This window comes from Lontra canadensis, unplaced genomic scaffold (assembly GCF_010015895.1).
Source record: "Lontra canadensis isolate GAN:19392208 unplaced genomic scaffold, GSC_riverotter_1.0 scaffold25, whole genome shotgun sequence".
NCBI classification, from domain to species: domain Eukaryota; kingdom Metazoa; phylum Chordata; class Mammalia; order Carnivora; family Mustelidae; genus Lontra; species Lontra canadensis.
The window spans coordinates 7,843,152-7,863,516 of record NW_022631019.1 but is presented as its reverse complement, the minus strand read 5'-3'; the positions used below and the strand labels follow the sequence as shown (position 1 = coordinate 7,863,516).

Here is a 20,365-nt window from a genome sequence, read left to right as displayed (position 1 = left end):
TCCAGTTCATCTTCTTCTTAAGCCTGCCGATTGGTCCTCTGAGCTGGGGACCCACCCTCCCTCCCGCCCGGCTTAGAGGACAGCGGGGAAGGCGGGTGGTGGGGCCGGGGGGCCTGAAGCGGCGATATCTTCGCTGGTGGCGGCAGCTGAGGCCTTAGCAGAGGCCGCGCGGTGAGTCTGGGGCCTGGCACCGACTCCTCCAAGGCGGAGGAGTGTCCAGACCCAGGGTCAGCCTGGTCCGTGGTGGGGGTGGGGGGAGCGGGAAGTCGCCCGTCTGGGACGTGGGGTCCTCTCCGTACTGGCCCCACGGGCTTGGGCGCTCTCAGAGCCCTTGACCCCGCCCGGCGAGGCAGCACCCACCTCCTCCCGGATGCCCAGGAGACCCCCGGGCCTTTCAGACAGCCGTGCGTCCCTGGCGCCGCGAAGGCCGGCCCATCAGCCCCGGTACTGCCGGGGCGCCTTTGGGTCTCCATGCCCCGCAGTCGCCCCTTCTAACTAGCCATCTACAGACTGACCGCAGAGAGGGGCAGTGTCAGTGAGTGCCCCTCGGTCTGCCCCCTGGGGACCACTCAAGGACCCAGTCCCCGGAGTTGAGCTGGGTTCCATCCTTGGGTTTCATCCTCTCTGCCCTCCCCGCCCCCATCCCCAGTTTCAGCCACCCCAACTTTAACTTCAGCAAGCCCTCACCAAGACTCTTGGGATATTTGACTTCCAGTACCTCCATTGATTTGTGCCTGGAGCAGGTGGGCCTGTGGGTCTCAGACCCTGTGGAGAAGATACTCTAGTTCTTTCCTGAGAAAGAGAATTCCTCGCCAGCCTCCCTCCCCGTCATCGCAGACCCGAGGGCACACACCCCATAGTTTTCTCATCAGGGATCCTTGAGCTTCCTCTCCCCTGAAGGATGACATTTCCTTCTGCAGTCTTCTTCTTGGCATTGGAGCATTTAATAGCTTTACAAAGCCAGTTGCAACCTGATGTCTTTTTTTTTTCCCTTCTGCATCTCACCAATACTCTCAAAAATAAGAATTTTGACCATTTGATTTTCTCCTTTTTTTTAAAGATTTATTTATTTATTTATTTGACAGGAGAGAGAGAGAGATCACAGGTAGGCAGAGAGAGAGGGGGGAAGCAAGTTCCCTGCTGAGCAGAGAGCCAGATGCGGGGCTTGATCCCAGGACCCTGAGATCATGACCTGAGCTGAAGGCAGAGGCTTAATCCACTGAGCCACCCAGGCGCCCCGACAATTTGATTTTCTAATATAATCTGGACATCCCTAGGTTAGGTATATATGTTAGTCCCATAGCAGTCTGGGCTGAGCCCTATTTTGGCCACTTTCCCCCTAGATTGTAGGCTCAGTGACGGAAGGGGTGGTCCCTAATTGAGGAATGAATGTGTGATCTCAGGAACTAGTCAGTCTCTTAGCTCAAGTACTACAATTCCAAGTACTCGTATTTTATGGAACCGCCCTGTCCAACACAATCACCACCAGCCGCAGGTGGCTTAGAGCGTTTGAAACGTGACTAGTCCAACATGGAGATTGCCCGTGGGCAGTGGATTTTGGAGACTTAGGACAAAAAGAGAATGGAAACTGTATTAATACTTCTTATGTTGATGACATGTTGAAATGATACTTTGGATGTATTGGGTTTCAAAAAAATGTATTAATTTCTCCTGTTTCTTTTTACCTTTTTTGATATGGCTACCAGGGAATGTCAAATTACACTTGTGGCTTGTATTGTATTTCTACTGGCCAGTGCTGCTGTAGGATAATCAATGTCCCTCTTTAAATTGAATGCCTTGAGGAAATGAACAGTCTTAGGCTTGTTTTATTCTCTCTTTACTTCCCCATCTCTAGTGCCTGGCACTGGGCCGTGTCAGTAGTAGTCATAGTGATAATAATAGCTAACAATTACTAAGCACTCACTGTGTGCCTGGCACTGTTCGAAGCACTTATTAACATTTATTAACTCGTTTAACCCTCACATCAACGCTATGAGTTAGGTAATGTTACCCTGTTGCAGGTGAGGAAACTGGGACATTTTAAGTATTTTCCTCAAGAATATAATTTTTATATGATTTTTTTTTAGGTTTTATTTATTTATTTGAGAGAGAGAGAGCGTGTGCTCACAAGAGGGGGCAGAGAGGCAGGCAGAGGGAGAGGGAGAAGCAGACTCCCCCCCACACACACCCCGAGCAGGGAGCCTGATGCAGGGGCCCGATCCCACGACCCCGGGATCGTGACCTGAGCCGAAGACACATGCCTCACCAACTGAGCCTCCCAGGCACCCTGTAGTTTTGGACTGGATTTGAACCCAGGTAGTCTGGCTCCACAGCCCACAGTTTGGCCTTGTCTGTTATGCCACCTGTTTTGTTTTTTGTTTGTTTGTTTTTAGGATTTTATTTATTTATTTGACAGAGAGAGAGAGAGAGAGAGATCAGAAGTAGGCAGAGAGGCAGGCAGAGAGAGGGCGGGGGGAAGCAGGCTCCCCGCCAAGCAGAGAGCCCAATGCGGGGCTCGATCCCAGGACCCTGAGATCGTGACCTGAGCCCAAGGCAGAGGCTTCACCCACTGAGCCAGCCAGGCACCCTACGCCGCCTGTTTTAAATGCCAGTCACTGTTGACTAAATCAAGGCTTTCTGTACGTTCCTCGGTGAGGTCTCCCAACCTTTTTAGGATCCCCTTCCTGACCTGGGAGGGGTGGAGACCTGTATTGAGGAATCCCGGCAGTAAAGAAATAAATTCATCACCATGGTTTGTGATGCAGAGCGTTCAAGGAAGTTTCTCTCCAAAGAACCTCAGGCCAAGATGCTGGGAACCGGACCCGCTGCCGCCACCACAGCCACCACCACATCTAGCAATGTGAGCGTCCTGCAGCAGTTCGCCAGTGGCCTGAAGAGCCGGAATGAGGAGACCAGAGCCAAAGCCGCCAAGGAGCTCCAGCACTATGTGACCATGGAGCTTCGAGAGGTTGGGGCTTCCGTGATTCGCCCAGGGGTGTTTGGTCCAAATGTACCAGCTGCAGTTTAGACTCCTTTTGACAACTCCGGGAGGGTTTGGAACATGAAGGCCACTAATCCCTCCTGTCTGTAGAATGCCCAGGTTCCTTTGCAGCGGCTGGACGGTTCTCTGGCACGTCCTGTGTTGCGATGGCATTCAGGAGTCAGTGTGGAGTCAGCTGTTTATTTTCTTTCTTTGTTTGTTTGTTTTTTGGTTTTGTTTTGTTTTGTTTTTCTTTTCCCATCGTATTGCAGACCTTCAGTTCCTTCCATCTGAGAGCAGTGGTCGGGATGGGTTTAGAGAGTTGGTAGCCTGGGGCTTTCTAGAGAGTCAGCCCAGGTGACATCAGGACGGTGTCTTGTTCGTCCTTGGAACGCCGGGATGTCGCCCGCTCGACAAGTTTGTCCCTTAAACAGATGCCACAGTTTACAACTGTGAAAGTGGGCAGCAGCTTTGTCCTCTTTGGGTTGAGCTGTGCCCGCCGGCTCCTGCCCAGTCCCCCCCGCCGCCGGAAGCCGCTCCCTCCCCCACCCCTGCCCCAGCTTCAGGGAGTCGGCGAAGCTGTTCTGAATACGCCTTCCTTTGCAGATGAGTCAGGAGGAGTCTACTCGCTTCTATGATCAGCTGAACCATCACATTTTTGAACTGGTTTCCAGCTCAGATGCCAATGAGAGGAAAGGTGGCATCTTGGCCATAGGTAAGGACGGAGTCTCTGGTGAGAGTGACAGCTGGGAGTAAAGGTTGGTTCACCTTTGTGTCCACTGCACCTGTGTCTGCTGCGTGCTGGTGCCTCGTTCTTATCTATTTAAGGCATTTTTAAGGAGACTGGTGGCGTTCAGTGTACTTATTCCAGGAGGAATTCTAGCAGCATGGGCAGAGCTGGTATTTTCAGATACAGAGTCTGAGACCTGTGGCACAGCTTTTCTAGGGCCAGATAGTGGCCTTACTGAGACTAGAAGCCACCTTCCCTTCCTCCACCCCACATTGCTTGTCGCAGGCTCTGGTGTCCCCCTAGAGCAGTTTGGCGTAGCAGGGCTCACGAATGGAAGGGGAGAGGTGGGGAATGGTTGTAAAGCATGTCGTTCGCAGATCTCAGGGCCTGGTTTCGTGGATTCCTATTCATTCGCAGTTCGTTCTCCTTTTCTTCTTGGGAAAATAAATTATCTGTACTAAAATGAGGTTATTTTGCTTTGGGTAAGTAGTTCTGGCACAAGTATCAAGTCTGTTGCTTTAAAATGAAAATTATCCACATCCTTCCCATCTAGAAGTTGCATTCTGTGCTCAAAGTAGAAGGAAGAGGTCACTTGCCAACCTTCCTTTCAGTCTTGATCTCCAGGATAGGATGCGCCCATCCTCACCCTTTGCCTTCCTCTCTTTCCCAGCCAGCCTCATAGGAGTGGAAGGTGGGAATGCCACTCGCATCGGCAGATTTGCTAACTATCTTCGGAACCTCCTCCCCTCGAATGACCCAGTCGTCATGGAGATGGCATCCAAGGCCATTGGCCGCCTCGCCATGGCAGGTGACACTTTTACGGCTGAGTATGTGGAGTTTGAGGTGAAGCGAGCCTTGGAGTGGCTGGGCGCCGACCGCAACGAGGGCCGGAGACACGCCGCTGTGAGTGCCTGTGGGGCGGGGTCCCCCACACAGCATGCTTAGGTCCCTGAAGGGCAGACAGTGAGGGAACGTTCCAGGCAAAGCTACTGTGCTTCTTGGGGGCCTTCAGTTCTGTCCCGAATCCCTTTCTCTTTTTGCCCTGAGCTCCATATCTAAAGAGAAAACTTAGAGTTCTCTTTTGTTGCCAGAGAGGCAGCCCTAAGTGCATCGCATACCTTGACCTCTAATTTTCTAGAAGCAACATTGCCTCCTAAGCAGAAGGCACCCCTCAGCCATAGGCAAGAGAAGAAGCCACAAGCCAAAAGGTTTCCAAAGCCCCAGACAACTGTCTGTGTGGTCCTGTCAGTGTCTGTCAAGGTCCCTGTGCTGTACCCTGGGAGTTCGGAGGGACTAAGAGTAGGGGAGGAGCAGGGGCAGTCGGGCCTTCACCTCCCCCACTGGGAGCAGTGGCCTGCCTCCTTTCAGGCCTTTCTTGCCTTATTTATTTGTTTGTTTAAATTTATTGATTTGAGAGAGAGAGAGAGCGAGCATGTGTGAGTGCAGGGAGGGGCAGAGGGAGAGGAAGAGAAAGTCTTAAGCAGCGTCCCCGCTGAGCATGAGCCTGAGGCAGGACTCAGTCTCAGGACCCTGAGATCACAACCTGAGCTGTTGGCCGACTGCACCGCTCGGGTGCCCCTCTTGTTTGTTTTTTAGGCATTTATTGATCGATTAGTACCTGGCCCAGACTTCCTCTCTCCCTGCTGGCTATTCTGCATTGGGGGAGTGGGAGCCTCTCTTCCTCCTTTCATGGTGTATCTCCACTTCTTCTTCTTTTTTTTTTTTTTTTAAGTAGGCTCCATGCCCATTGTGGAGCCCAACGTGGGGCTTGAACCCATGACTAAGAGATCAAGACCTGAGCTGAGATCAAGAGTTGGACTCTTAACTGACTGAGCCAACTAGGTGCCCCGACATTCCCACTGCTTTTTGAGGCTCATCCCTGAAAAAAGCTGGTTTGGAGGAGCAGACTTTCAAGCTGTTAGATGAGGGAGAGTCTGTCCTTAAGAGAGGATCGGGGAGTGGGTAGTGCCTAAGTAGCTCAGTTAGTTAAGCATCTGCCTTTGGCTCTGGTCATGATCCCAGGGTCTTTGGGTCGAGCCCCACATTGGGCTCCCTGCTCACCGGGGAGCCTGCATCTCCCTATCCCTCTGCAGCTCCCCCTGCTCTCTCTTAAATAAATAAATAAATAAAATCTTTAAAAAAGAGAGAGAGAGAGAATGAATCTGGGAATGAATGTGGTAGGGATCAAAGCGTCATTTGGATCCTTTCTGGTTGGCTCCCTCTTTAGGAGCCAGCCCCACAAGCGGGGATCCTGGTACTGGGTGAGGAACAGACACATGGAGCCTGGTTCAAGTCCGTTTTGTCCTTCCTGACTCTGAAACTTGGAGTAGCCTCTGACCTTCAGTTTCTTCCACTGTCAGATGAACACAATAGCGAGATTAAATATCAAACGGCATTATTAGTTCATTCAATAAATGCTTATTGAATAATGCTGTGTTCCACGGATGGTTTTAGGCTGTCAGTGGGACAATATACAAAGTATAAAACACATCTACTTTTCAGAGCTTATGTTCTTTTTTTTTTTTTCTTTTTTAAACAAGACCCTATAGGTCTTGGGGTTTTTTTGTTTGTTTGTTTGTTTTTAAGATTTTATTCATTTACCTCTCAGAGAGAGAGAACAAGCAGGCAGAGTGGCAGGCAGAGGCAGAGAGAGTAGCAGGCTCCCTGCTGGACAAGGAGCCCGATGCAGGACTAGATCCCAAAACCCCGGGATCATGACCTGAGCCGAAGGCAGCAGCCTAACTGACTGAGCCACCCAGGCGTCCCCAGAGCTTATGTTCTAACATGACGAGCATCCTGGGATCGTAAGCACCCCAGGATAGTAAACACTGAGATGTTTGATCAATTTTATTTTTACTCCTAGGTCCCCAGAGATTCCTAGCTAGGAGGGTGGACAAGTTTGCTCTCTTCCTGATGCATATATATGCTCCAGGATGACAAGAGGCCTATCGTGACAGAACCAAACTGTCTGATACAGATGAGAGTCCTCTGTGTGCTTTTCTCTCCCAGGTTCTGGTTCTCCGTGAGCTGGCCATCAGCGTCCCCACCTTCTTCTTCCAGCAAGTGCAGCCCTTCTTTGACAACATTTTTGTGGCCGTGTGGGACCCCAAACAGGCCATCCGAGAGGGAGCCGTAGCTGCCCTTCGTGCCTGTTTGATTCTCACCACCCAGCGTGAGCCAAAGGAGATGCAGAAGCCTCAGTGGTACCGGGTGAGCACGTGGCCATCCCCCATACCCCCTGCAGAGCACGTGTACGTACAGCATTGTCTGGCCCAAAGGGCTGCCATGGGGCCTTGCCACAGAGCAGGCATCACATTTGCATGGGTCTCCAGTGGTTTCGTAAGCTCAGTACGAATCGATAGTTATTTCATTGGATTTCACTAGAGCAAAGATCTGTTGGTAGCCATGCCATTATTTTATGTACCACTAAGAATGAAAATGTGATCCAGTTAAACTGACTCACTGTCTTCTTGTCAACAATTATAAGAGCTCTCTTCTTAGAGCTCTTAAATTATAGAAAAATGGGTATCTGAGAAGCAGCAACATACAATGATACTTAGAAAGGGCTGATTTTCTCTCCTCCAGCGTCATAAGCCCTGTGCTCATTGCTGGTGCCAAAAAACCTTAACCAAGGGGCTTATACTACAAAGAGAGTCCTGAACGTGGCATTGGAGACCTGGGTTCTAGGCTTGGCACAATTTGGTGTGTGAACTTGGACAAGCCATTTAATTTCCTGGAGCCTCTGTTGTTCATCTAAGTAGGGATGGTCGTGGTCTCTGCCTCATGGTATTGTGCGGGTTCAAGCTAAATTAAAGGAGAGAACTTGGTAACTTCATATCATTGATGTTGCTGGCACAAGCCACTGAGCAGGCCTGGTCACACTGCAGAACCCCCTATGTAGATGGGGTAGGCCTGTGTTCTTTCTACCTTTGGACCTTGGGTAATTAACACATTCTGTATCTCTCATAGCACACATTTGAAGAAGCAGAGAAAGGGTTTGATGAGACATTGGCCAAGGAGAAGGGCATGAACCGGGATGATCGCATCCATGGAGCCTTGCTCATCCTCAACGAGTTGGTCCGCATCAGCAGCATGGAGGGAGAGGTGAGAGGCCATGTCAGAAGGGAGTCTGGCTTCCCACATGCCATTCTGTGAACAGGACAGGCGAGATCCTTGTCCTTATGAGGGTATGATGTAAGGGACACAGGCAATAAGCAAGTAAACAAGGTCATTTCAGAAAAGCACTAAATCCTAGGAAGTAATGGGATAGAGGGGAGCAGGGGGAGGGGATGACTTCCTCTCCGGGGTGGTGCTGTTTGAGCTGAGACCTGCAGGACATGGAGGGGTGAGCCTTGCAATAGGCAGGGAGATTGCGTTCCAGGTGGAGGCTTTGAGATGGGAGAGGGTTTGACAAGTTCGGGAAACAGAAAAAAGGGAAATGTGGGGGGGGCACAAGACCCAAGGGAGAGAGGGGAGGGGCCCAATTCAGAGGCCTCATGGTTCGTGGTAAGCACTGGTTTTTATTCTCACTGCAAAAATCTGGGGTGTGTATACTGGGGAGTGGTGTGAGGACCTCCTTTTTAATAATCATTGGTGACTTGTAGGGCAAAGCTTATGCAGGGGCAGGAATGAAAGCAAGAGACTAGTTAGGGGGTGTGGTTAAAAGTCCAGCATTTTTGTTAGGTAAGTAGCCTGGGAGAGAAAAACTGGGAGAGAGCAGGGAGAGGCCGGCGAGCCATCAAAAGATAGCGAAGGAGAGTGGTCTGGAAGCATGCCAGGCTCCCATGCAGGGCCACCATGGGGGCCTCAGGCCACAGTTGGCTCTCCGGGGAGGCCTGCCCCAGCATTGCTCCCGTGTGCTTTCCTTGGCTAGAGGCAGCCAGCCCATGGCAGGTGCGGCCGTGCCACCAACATGGTGACATTTTCAGAGTCACAGCAGGGGCCCTTGGTCAACTGCGCTGCTTGTAGTTGGGGGTCCTGTTCTCCTGGCTGCCTGGGGGCCTACTGAAGTGGTCTGGGCAGGTGATGGTGGTGACCTCCACTGGTGTTGGCAGTGTAGACTCATGGTGAAGCTTCTGTGTCAGTGTGCTGGATGTAGGATACATGTGGGAGTAGAGCTCTGTCCACGAGTCCTCCTATGGGGAGTGAGCTGGTGTGCAATTTTGCCCCTGGGATTCTTGCTTTAATAGACCTGGGGGTCATTTGGTAATGGCCGTGCTGTAACGTGGGCAGTACCTGCTGCTGTGTGTATAGGACCCAGGAATCCAGCTTGGAATTCCCGCTCCTCTCTCTACTGTGTGACTTGGGTACATTATTTTACTTCCTTTAGCCTCATTTTCCTTGCTTTTCACGGAGATCTCATCCATCTCCTTGGGCTCCTATGAGGTTTCTAAGTACAGTCGGCCCTTGAACAACACAGGTTTGAACTGCATGGGTCCACGTATATGTGGATTTTTTTTTTTTCTTTTTTTTCCCAGTAAAAATGTTGGGAAGTTTTTTGGAGGTTTGTAACATCTGGAAACCCAACAGATGAATCGCATAGCCTAGAAACATTGAATAAAATTAAGAAGTTAGGTATGTCGCAAATACATAAGATCCATGTAGATACTAGTCTATTTCATTCCTACCACAAAATATACACAAATCTATTACACAAATTAGAAATTTACCTGAACTTACGCACACTAGCACTTATAGACTATACACAGCGCTATTCACAGTCTAGAGAAACGTGAACAAATTTGAAGATATGAATATTAAATCCTAACTGCATAAAGTTTGCATAACACGCTGTCTTCTACAGTAGTTCCATAGCCACTTCCTGTTGCAATTGCCATGAGCTCAAGAGTTGTAAATGTCTGGCTAAAATGCTGTGCGAGGCTCATCTTCTGTGTGCACGGTTCGCCCTTCCAGTAAATAACACGTCGCCGTGAAAAGTGCCCTGTCGCACTTTTCCTGTGTTTTCCGTCATGTTTAATGCAGTACTGTAACCTTGAATAATACTATGGAACCGGGGGGCGCCTGGGTGGCTCAGTGAGTTAAAGCATCTGCCTTCGGCTCAGGTCATGATCCCAGGGTTCTGGGATCCAGCCCTGCATTGGGCTCTCTGCTCAGTGGGGAGCCTGCTTCTTCCTCTCTCTCTGCCTGCCTCTCTGTCTACTTGTGATCCTTCTCTCTCTCAAATAAATAAGTAATAAAATCTTAAAAAAAAAAAATACTATGGAACTGGACCAAGAGCCACTAGTGAGAGAGCCAAGAAGCAAGTCATGATGTTCTAAGAAAGGTGAATTGCTTGTGGGACACTGATTAGGGTCTGCAGCTGTGGCTGCCCTCCGTTTCAAGACAAAGGAATCCAGCATGAGGACTGTCACAAAAAAGGAAAAGGAAATCCACGAAGTTGTTGCTGCAGCTATGCCAACGGGCACAAAAATCATGTGCTTTTTGAAAAATCTCTTTTTATCTCATACTGAACATGCAGCTTTTATGTGGGTACAGGATTGCCATAAGAAAGGCATACTCCCAGACTAACACGATTCAAGAAAAAGGGAAATCATTATCTGACAACTTTAGAGCAAAAGGAGGGCGAAGGACGGAAAGCTGGAGAATTGAATACCAGCAAAAGATGGTTTGATAAGTTTGGAAAGAGGTTTGACTTAAAAAAAAAAAAAAAAAAAAAGTCCAGATAACAGGAGAAGCTGCTGCTTCTGACTAAGAGGCAGCAGATGAGTTCCCAGAGGCCATAAAGATGATCACTGAAGAGAAAGGATATGTGCCTGAATAGGCCTTTAATGCAGACGAAAGTGCCTTACTCCGGAAAAGAAAATGCCACAAAGGACATTTATTAGGAGGAGAAGCAAGCACCAGGATTCCAGGCAGGAAGTGGCAGGCTAATTCTCTCGTTGTGCAACACAGTTGAGATTTATGATCAGGACGGCCCTTATCTATAAGTTGCTAGCCCTGGAGCTTTGAAGGGAGGAGATAAACACCACAAGAACTCTGCTTTGTCTCTGAAGTCAAGATGTACCTCGCCGGTAAGGGACGGTCTTTTGAAATTCTTGCAATATTGGACAACATCCCTGGCCACCCAGAACCCCAGGAGTTCAACACCAGCCACCAAAGTAGCCTACCTGCCCCCAAATACAGCGTCTCTAATTCAGCCTCCAGATATGGGTCATGACTTTAAGGCTCATTACGAATGGTACTTCACGAAAAGGATTGTCAACACTATGGAAGAGAACCCTGATGGGAAGTCTGGAAGGATTGCACCATTGAAAATGCCATTGTTCTAGAAAAAGCCCCAAATGTCATCAAGCCTGACACAATAGATTCCAGCTGGAGAAAACTGTGACCAGATCTCACGCATAACTTCATAGGAGTTGCAACAGAGCCAGTCAAGGAAACCATGAAAGAGATCGAAAGAAAGCGGATATGGCCAGGAAGGGTGAGGGGTGCTGAAGGGTGATACAATCTTGGAAAATCTCAAGAGCTAACAGACGCCACACCAGAGGAACGAGCAGATGATGACTTGAGGGAGGTGAGTGTTTCCGAACTGGCACTGGATGATGAGGGAGAAGGACCTGGAAGAAGCAGGGCCAGGACCCAGGGTGCGTCTGATTAGTCAAGATTGTACTTGACGCCTTTTACGACACGGGTCCTTCTGTGATGCAGGCACTGAAACAAAGCCGACCCTGGAAGAGGGCTCACTATTGTAGAAGGACATTTGTAGAGAAACGAGAAAGCCAAAAAGTCAAACAAATTATGACATATTTCTGTATGCCGTGTCCCCTGCCTCCCCTCCCACTCTTCCACCGCTACCACCCCTGCAGCAGCAAGCCGGCGCCTCGTCTGTCTCCGTCTACTCACCGTGAGACACCGCAAGAACACGGACTCTTCCCGCAAGCCACTTCCCGCTAGCAAATAGGGAAGATAGAGTCATCGTGCCGTCCAGTTAACAAACTTCGCTACTGTGTGTTTGTGAGACTCCGTGTGAAAATCTATTGACTGTCCAGCAAGACTGTACGAGGTGTTTTTATGTCACTGTCGTTGCCTAAGACTCGATCGTGTGGAACCGCGTGTGCAAAGCTCGTGCGGAAGTGGACAGCCTGTCCCTGTGCCGGCGTAAGGTGAGTGACGTTTACCGTACAGTGAAAGTTAGTAACGTGTTGGTTTTCTTACCATTTTGTAACTTTGCTTTCAAAGAATTTCATGGCCATATAGTATGCCTGTCTCATATCAGCCTGTCATCGCAGGTAAGTGGGTTTTTTAAAAAAAATGTATCAATTGGTGTTTCCAATACTATATTATGAATGTAACTATAGTACTATATGCCATAAAAATTTAATAACGACTCATTCATTAGAGTATAGGCTAGGCTACCATGAAACAATCGTCTCAATGTCACTAAGCTGCCCTAAAACAGTCTTATTGCTGCGTCTTTGTTATCGGTACCTGAATCGTTATAAATAAATATGAATTTCTTTTTCACCTTATCTTTTATTTTTGCTGTGTGGTGTTAGATAAATATGGATTGGTATTGTGAATGTACTTGCTCTTCCTGATGATTCTCTTAATAACATTTCCTTTTCCCTACTATACAGCATATAGTACACATACACAGTGTGTGCTAATCACTTGTTTATTGTCGGTAAGACTTCGGGTCAACAGTAGGCTGTTAGTAGTTAAGTTTTAAGGAAGTCAGAAGTTACACATGGGGGCACCTGGGTGGCTCAGTCGGTTAAGCTGCTGCCTTCGGCTCAGGTCATGATCCCAGCATCCTGGGATTGAGCCCCACGTTGGGCTCCCTGCTCAGCAGAGAGCCTGCTTCTCCCTCTCCCTCTGCCTCTGCCTGCTGCTCTGCCTACTTGTGCTCTCCTATCTCTCTGTCAAATAATTAAATACAATTTTTATTTTTTTTAAGATTTTATTTATTTGACAGACAGAGATCACAAGTAGGCAGAGAGGCAGAAAGAGAGGAGGAAGCAGGCTCCCCGCTGAGCAGAGAGCCCGATGCGGGGCTGGATCCCAGGACCCTAGGGTCGTGACCTGAGCCAAAGACAGAGGCTTTAACCCACTGAGCCACCCAGGCGCCCCTAAATACAATCTTTAAAAAAGAAGAAGTAATGCATGGATTTTCTTTTATTTATTTATTTATTTATTTACTTAGCTTACTTCTTTTTACTTCTTTTTACTTTACTTATTTTTAAAGATTTTATTCATTTGAGAGAGAGTAAGCGAGCATGATTGGGGGTACGGGCAGAGAGGGAGAGAGAAGCAGACTCCCCTCTAACCAGGGAGCCTGATGCGGGGCTCAATCCCAGGACCCTGAGATCATGATCTGAGTCGAAGGCAGAGGCTTAACCAACTGACACCCAGGTGCCCCTACACGTGGATTTTCGACTGCGTGGGGTGTCTGTGCCCCTAACCTCCACCTTGTTCAAGGGTTGACTGTACGTGTAGCTCCTGGCACAATGCCTGATAGAGTGGGCATTCTGTAAATGGTCGCCGTCGGAGAATTCCCCACCCAGTATAACCTGGGCTTTCCACCGTAGCCTTCCCCACTGTGGGATCTCTGTTTTCTCCCAGGAGAACAGAATGTCACCTAAATAGATTTAAATGAAATAGAACTTTGTAAATTTTGTCAATTCCAAAGAACTATTCCAGATGTAAGGTTATAATTTTATAACTTGATAATTCATTCAACAGATATTCATTGAGCACCCGCCATGGGTCATCTGCGCCAAGTCCTAAGAGCCGGAATAATGCAGCAGTGAATAAAACATTCTATTCTACCAGGGGGAGACAATACACAAATAAGTAAAAAGATACACAGCTGACCCTTGAACGACGCAGGGGTCTGGGCGTCAGTCGCCCCACGCAGTCAAAAATCCATACATAACTTCGGATTCCCCCAAACGTAACTACTAATAACCTCTTGTTGGCCAGAAACCTTTACCGATAACATAAACAGTTAACGCACATTGTAATATGTTATGTGTATAATATACTGTACTTTTGCAACAAAGTAAGGTAGAGAAAATAAAATCTGGTAAAATCATAAGAAAGAAAGTACTGAGTTTATGGGGAAACATCCACAGTAAATGGACCGGTGCAGTTCACGCTCCTGCTGTTCAAGGCTCAGCTGTAGGGTATCTTATGATGCTGAATGTTCTGGAGAAAAGTAGGGCAGGCAAAGAGACCAGGAGGTGCTAGCGTGGATCAAGGATTACATTTTAGAAGATAACATTTGGGCATAGTTGTGGAGGAGATAAGAAAGAGCCATACAAATAGAGACCTGGGCAGAGCATTCCAGACAGCTGGTTCTATAGGCAGAAGGCCTCGGGGCGGGAGCAGGCTGCCTTTGGAGGGGAACGAGATGGCCATTGGGACTGAGCTGTGTGACAGAAGAGAGGAGGCGGGAGATGGGGTCAGAGGAACGCTGGTGTAAGGGAAGGGGTATATTGTGTGGGGTCTCGGGAGCCGCCGTATGACTACGTGTGTGAAGTGGGAAGCTGTTAGGGGGTTTTGGGCAGGGAAGTGACGTTAGACTCCTGTTTCGGAAGGATCGCTGTGGCCCGGTGTTGAGTGAATTATCGGCAGGGCCCGGGCTGATTGATGTCCGGAGTCCTGTTAGGACGGAACTGCGGCAGCCTTAGCAGAGGCTTGAATCCTAGGGGGACCTGTGGAGGCACAAGGAGTAGCTAGATTCTGGATTTGGGACTTGGGGCTCAGTGGGAAGGAGAGCAGTCAAGGTTTTGGGCCTGAGTGACTAGGAGGGTAGGGTGGTATTTGCTGAGACAGGAGGACTGAGGTAGAAGGAGCAGGTTTGGGGTAGAAGGTCAGGAGTTTGCTTATGAGTATGTTAAGTTTGAGCCACCCGTTGGGTAGAGCACTGAGTCCTTCTTGGGGGTATCTAGGTGGAGACGTGGATTTGGGAGTCATCAGCACATAGCTGTGACCTCAAGTCCCGAGACCAGGTGACTAGTTCCCCAGCAGAGCACTAGTGTCGTTGGAGAAGAGGTGGGGCCTGGTACCCAAGGTCAGGAGATGAGCAACACGGGGGACCAAGGGGCACCTGGTGCGGGGAAGAGAGGAGATGCAAGGGGCCAGGAAATCTCGGGATCCAAGAAGGCAAGGAAGGAAGAGTTTTCGAAGAGGAGGGAATCTTAAGTTGGATCAAATGCTGCAGATAAGTCAGATAAGATGAAGATAAGATGAAGACTGAGAATTGACCATCCCATGTAGCAGCATCGGAGTCCTGGGTGAGCTTGATAATAGTGCAGAACATTTCTGAAAAGTGAGAATGCCTGTGTCGAGAACAGTATGGAAGTTGAGAAACGCATTGTTTTATGTCCTTCTCAGTTTGGACTGTCACTAAGCAGCCCTTTGACTAGGACATAGATGTGAATTCTCAGTAAGTCAGGTTAGTCCCCACCTGCCACGGAATTCCTCGGATCCCGAGAAAATTACTTGCCCAAGTTGTTTCTGCCTGGGTTTCTTTCTTTCTTTCTTTCTTTCTTTCTTTCTTTCTTTCTTTCTTTCTAAGATTTTATTTATTTATTTGACAGGGATCACAAGTAGGCAGAGAAAGAGGAGAAATCAGGCTCCCTGCCGAGCAGAGAGCCCGATGTGGGCCTCGATCCCATGACCTTGGGATCATGATCTGAGCCGAAGGCAGAGACTTTAACCCGCTGAGCCACCCAGATGCCCCTCTGCCTGGGTTTCTGATGAGGAGAGGAGACTGTCCTCTCTGCCAGGACCCGGGCGTGCAGTTGCCCAGTCACCCTCGCCAGAGGCTTCTCAGCCACACCCTTAGGTCTAGAGTCACGGCCATTTGCAGCTCAGCTTTCCCAAACCGAGGGAGGGGTCCTTGGCAGCCAGCCCCCTGCTGCTCCTTCATCGTTCAGTAGGTGGTGCCCTTCTGCCTGAATTAGAACAGAACCCCCTGCAAGGTTCCCGGCAAATCCAGAAAGATGAGAAGCGGGCACCCCCCACTTTGAAAATAGTTCCCCTTCAGGGTGGGGCAGACGAGTCTCTCTGCAGAGCCCACAGTGGCTAGGCAAATGGCACCTGTGAGTAAAGCGGATCCCCTCCCCCTACCACACAGCGCCTGAGAGAAGAAATGGAAGAAATCACACAGCAGCAGCTGGTGCATGACAAGTACTGCAAGGACCTCATGGGCTTTGGCACGAAACCGCGCCACATCACTCCCTTTACCAGTTTCCAGGCTGTCCAGCCCCCGCAGTCCAACGCCTTGGTGGGACTGCTGGGGTACAGCTCTCACCAAGGCCTCATGGGGTTTGGGGCTTCCCCCAGCCCAGCAAAATCTACCCTGGTGGAGAGTCGGTGTTGCAGAGACCTGATGGAGGAGAAATTTGACCAGGTAAGTGCTGAGAGGTCCGGCACCCCCCCACCCCCGACCCCCGCCCAAGCTCCGCACTCCCGCTCCCTCACCAACCCTCGCCCTCCTCCCCCAGGTGTGCCAATGGGTGCTGAAATGCAGGAATAGCAAGAACTCGCTGATCCAGATGACAATCCTTAATTTGTTGCCCCGCCTGGCCGCGTTTCGACCTTCTGCCTTCACAGGTGAGGTTGTCCGCAGACATGTGTCGTTCCCTCTTGGAGGGAAGTCGAATAGAAGTCGTTCCCAAGAGTCACATCTGCCTCTCGTTTGAAGTCCGTTTCGGGGCTCTTGTCTGGTGTCTTCGCCTCCCGTCTGATTTCAGCCGTGCCTCGTTCAAGGTTGCTACAGCTGTCATAGGGAGAATCAGGGTGCAGGCCGGGAGGCCGTTCTGGAGCCAAGCAACTCTGTGTGTATGGAAGACAAGTTCATGACCGGCTTAGGAGAGAGCAAAGGAAGGGCAGTTTGGGTCTTAGATATTCCGCAGTAGCTTCTCTGTGGGGCAGGGAGGATGCGGTGACCGGCCTGCTTCGGCCCCTGGTCACCGCTCACAGGGAAGAGGGCCTGGAGGTTTCAGAGGCAGGTTTCAGAGACGACAGACTGTGGGCTCCCATCTTCCTGCCCGGCTTGCACTGGCTCCTGCAGCTGTCCCAGCTCAGGTGCTGGCTTCTCCCCACGGCCTTCCTGGGTGACTCCAGCCGGGCGTACTCTCCTCCCCCTTCCTTTAGGGTCCCCAGCTGTGGCATCTGACCTGGGACGAATCCCACTTCTGTCCTCAACTGTGAGGTTTCAGCCAGGTTCTTTGACCCTCCTGGGCCTCCACTCCATAACTTGTCAGTGGGGAAGGTCAGTCCTTGCCTTACAAGATGAGCCTCGTGAATGCCTGACCCCCTCGTCCGAGGGCCAGAGTAAGCCCCAGTAGATGGAAACCATTATTCTGCTTTTACTGCCCCCCCCCCTTCAGATCCATTTTAGAAGGAAGGTCAAGGTTAAAAATGGTAGTAATACTCCAGTTGATACTCCAGTGGAGAGACCCCATCTTGAACATCTCTTCCCACCTCCCTACGGTGCACGTCGCCTGTGCTTAATAAGCATTCAGGAACACCTGAGAGCCAGGAGGGGAAGTGGAAGATCAGCCCGACCCTCCTGCCTTTCCCTCCTAGCACACAGACTCATTTCTCACCGCCCCCAGTCCAGACGAAATGGGAAAAATACATGGTTGGCGTTCAACGTGCTGTGCGTGAGATGAGAATGTTTTGTAAGGGCGAGACCATTAGCCACATAACATCAGTGAACCAGAGAGAAAGGATAACCATGAAAATCGTATTTTTTCAGTTTTCCATTCTTCCTACCTGGTACCCAGCAGCTGTTCTCCTTTTTAATGACCAGACGTGCCCCCGTGCAGTAGGGTTTTAAATAACCGTGGTTTGAAAGTCTGTGATTCAAAAGAAAGTAATAACTAGGCCGAATTTGATCAAAGTCTGGCATGCTATAGAAGCAGTTACCCCAGTGAGTTCAAAGGACCGCCTGGGAGCAGGATACCAAGGCTCAGAGAGCCCCTAGGTGTATTCTTTTGATGTGGGTCTTTGTTGTTTTATTAAATATTATACTAAAATGTGTCATTGAAATGCAGCCTGAGCAGCCCCCGTACGTGTGGCCTCATGGAGAAGGTGCTGCTTTTTTAAAGCTTTGCAGCTTGGAAGTCACTGCTTGAACTTCCCGATGACGTAAGCTTTGGCCGTATCAAAAACACGCTAAGATTGGGCTGGAACCTCGAACAATTCCTAGTCTCTTAGGGTGCTGAATTGGGCAAAGGACGTCACCCTCAGCTCCTTTCCTGCTGAAATGCTGTGTCTGTGCAGAAGTCCCATTTTCCTCGTGGATGTGCTCTGATTGTAAGGTTACATAACCTTGCTCTTCTGTTTTCTTTTCTTTTTTTTAAAGATTTTATTTATTTATTCGACAGAGATCACAAGTAGGCAGAGAGGCAGGCAGAGAGAGAAGGGGAAGCAGGCTCCCCACCGAGCAGAGAGCCCGATGTGGGGCTCAATCCCAGGACCCTGGGATCATGACCTGAGCTGATGGCAGAGACTTTAACCCACTGAGCCACCCAGGCGCCCCACTCTTCTGTTTTCAAGCCCCAGAGTGCTTTGACCTCGAGAGCCATGAGAGAAGACTTTTCTCTTTAGAGTAAATGCAAGGGAGCATCTACGTTGTTTGGACTCTGCTGCCTCCTAAATGAGCTTCTGGGGGCCCTCGGCACCCCTCCCTTGCTAGCGGATGTGTGGTCTTGCCTCCTTGCTCTGTATTTTCTGCTGGTGCATGGACTTGAGGCCAGCAGGATGGAAGGGAAGAAACAGAAGAGGCAAAAATCAGGAAATTCCAACCTTCAGAGGAGTAATAACACTTTCACTTAAATTGCCCAAGAATCGCTTACCCATGCACGTTGGCTGATGGAAACTTAATGAAAATACACTGTGGCTTCCCAAATTACAGACTAAATCTTGTTTTATTAAATATAACTATAACAAAAATCTCTGGGTAATAGCAAAGTGATTTCCAGGCCTAAGCTGAATAGAGTGGCCCATTTATTACAACAGTATTCGATATTACTTTAAATTTCAGTGTAATATAAAATAGTTTAGATGATCATCTCTTTGTTTTTAAGCAAGATTTAACATATATTTCTTACAAGAACATGAAGTCTTTCCCTCAAAATGTGGCACTAATGGGGATAATTATGCAATGTTACTGTTTTTGGAGACCTTTTAAGATTTTGGTTTTTTGTTTTTTTGTTTTTAATTAAAGTGGGAAAAAATCTTACATTTCTAATATTTCTAAAAGATGTATCTGAGGAGTGATTATCAAGCTTAAGACTTTCGTTAATACAGCCTCTAAAATTCTTTACCTCTTTTCAACAGGCTCTCTTAATTTATTCCTTTTTTTTTTTTTAAGATTTTATTTATTTATTTATTTGTTTGACAGAGAGGTAGAGGGTGCAGGTAGGCATAGTGGCAGGCAGAGGGAGGGGAGGAAGCAGGCTCCCCACTGAGCTGAGAGCCCGAAGTGGGGCTTGATCCCAGGACCCTGGGATCATGACCTGAGCAGAAGGCAGCTGCTTAACTGACTGAGCCACCCAGGCACCCCTCCTTTTTTTTTTTTTAAGATTTTATTTATTTGAGAGAGAGAGTGAGCACAAGCAAGGGGAGAGACAGAGGGAGAGGGACAAGCAGACTCCCTGCTGAGCAAGTAGCCCAACGTGGGGCTCGATCCCAGGACCTTGAGATCATGACCTGAGCCGAAGGCAGAGGTTTAACCCACTGAGCCTCCGTGTGCCTCTCCGTTGATTTATTCTTATATTTAAGTGTTTTATAGGAACTCTGACCTTTGATATATACACCAACCCTGACCTTGAGCCATATGCTTTGTCTTTCTTACAATCAGATACCCAGTACCTCCAAGATACCATGAACCATGTCTTAAGCTGTGTCAAGAAGGAGAAGGAACGTACAGCAGCCTTCCAAGCCCTGGGGCTGCTCTCTGTGGCTGTGAGATCTGAGTTTAAGGTCTATTTACCTCGGGTGCTGGACATCATCCGTGCAGCCCTACCCCCTAAGGACTTTGCCCATAAGTAAGCATCTCTGTTATGATTCCACCTTCCACCCCATCTGGCTGGGGAGAAGGATGCTCCATCCCAGTTTCCATGGAGCTGAAGCCTGTTCTCCTCATCATGAAGCCCCAGGGTGTAGCAACTCACACAAAGTTCAACCCTTCCTCAGTGGAGTGGCAGCCTTTTTCAAATGAAGTCATATACATATATAAATATTTGGGGACGTTGAATACCCTGTGAACACGTTAGATGCCAGTGCTATTTTCGGTATTATAATTAACTGGGAATCTCCTAGTTTTGCTCTTTTCTCTGGCTTTCGAAGGCCTTTTGATGTAACACCTGAAGAGAGAGAGCTTCTGAACTAGAAGTGAAGGGACCTAATGCTCACTTTTTCCTTATCACTAAAGTGAGGTGCATTATTCTACCCCTTGTAGCCGTCCAGTGAAGAGAATACAAGAAAAACCTTCAGAACCCCGCAGGCTGGAGAGGCCGGGGTGTCTCCTCTAAGGCTGGAGGGTGGTCAGTGTTGGCTAAAGCTGTGTTTTGATCTTCCTCTGTGTTAGTAGCAAGGATTGGTCTAGTGAAGGGATAAGCCTCCCCATTCTAAAGCCCAGCCTTCTCATCGTGGGGGAGAAGAATTTCTTTCCA

At 49.0% G+C, this 20,365-nt stretch overlaps 1 protein-coding gene across 2 annotated transcripts in view; it reads left to right on the top strand.

Moving 5' to 3' along the window:
- Window positions 1–82: 82 nt before the first annotated feature.
- MTOR (mechanistic target of rapamycin kinase) overlaps window positions 83–20,365 on the top strand; it is a 125,840-nt gene continuing 105,557 nt past the window's right edge. The window contains exons 1-9 of one of the 2 annotated variants that reach the window (XM_032863392.1): window positions 83–171; window positions 2,793–2,968; window positions 3,587–3,695; window positions 4,381–4,613; window positions 6,720–6,920; window positions 7,680–7,814; window positions 15,814–16,089; window positions 16,184–16,292; window positions 19,552–19,738. In XM_032863392.1, the coding sequence (XP_032719283.1) occupies window positions 2,807–2,968; window positions 3,587–3,695; window positions 4,381–4,613; window positions 6,720–6,920; window positions 7,680–7,814; window positions 15,814–16,089; window positions 16,184–16,292; window positions 19,552–19,738 (1,412 nt within the window). In that variant the 5' untranslated portion in view covers window positions 83–171; window positions 2,793–2,806. Of the gene's footprint in view, window positions 172–2,765; window positions 2,969–3,586; window positions 3,696–4,380; window positions 4,614–6,719; window positions 6,921–7,679; window positions 7,815–15,813; window positions 16,090–16,183; window positions 16,293–19,551; window positions 19,739–20,365 lie in introns of both variants that reach the window. The other variant, XM_032863393.1, reaches the window with a different exon arrangement.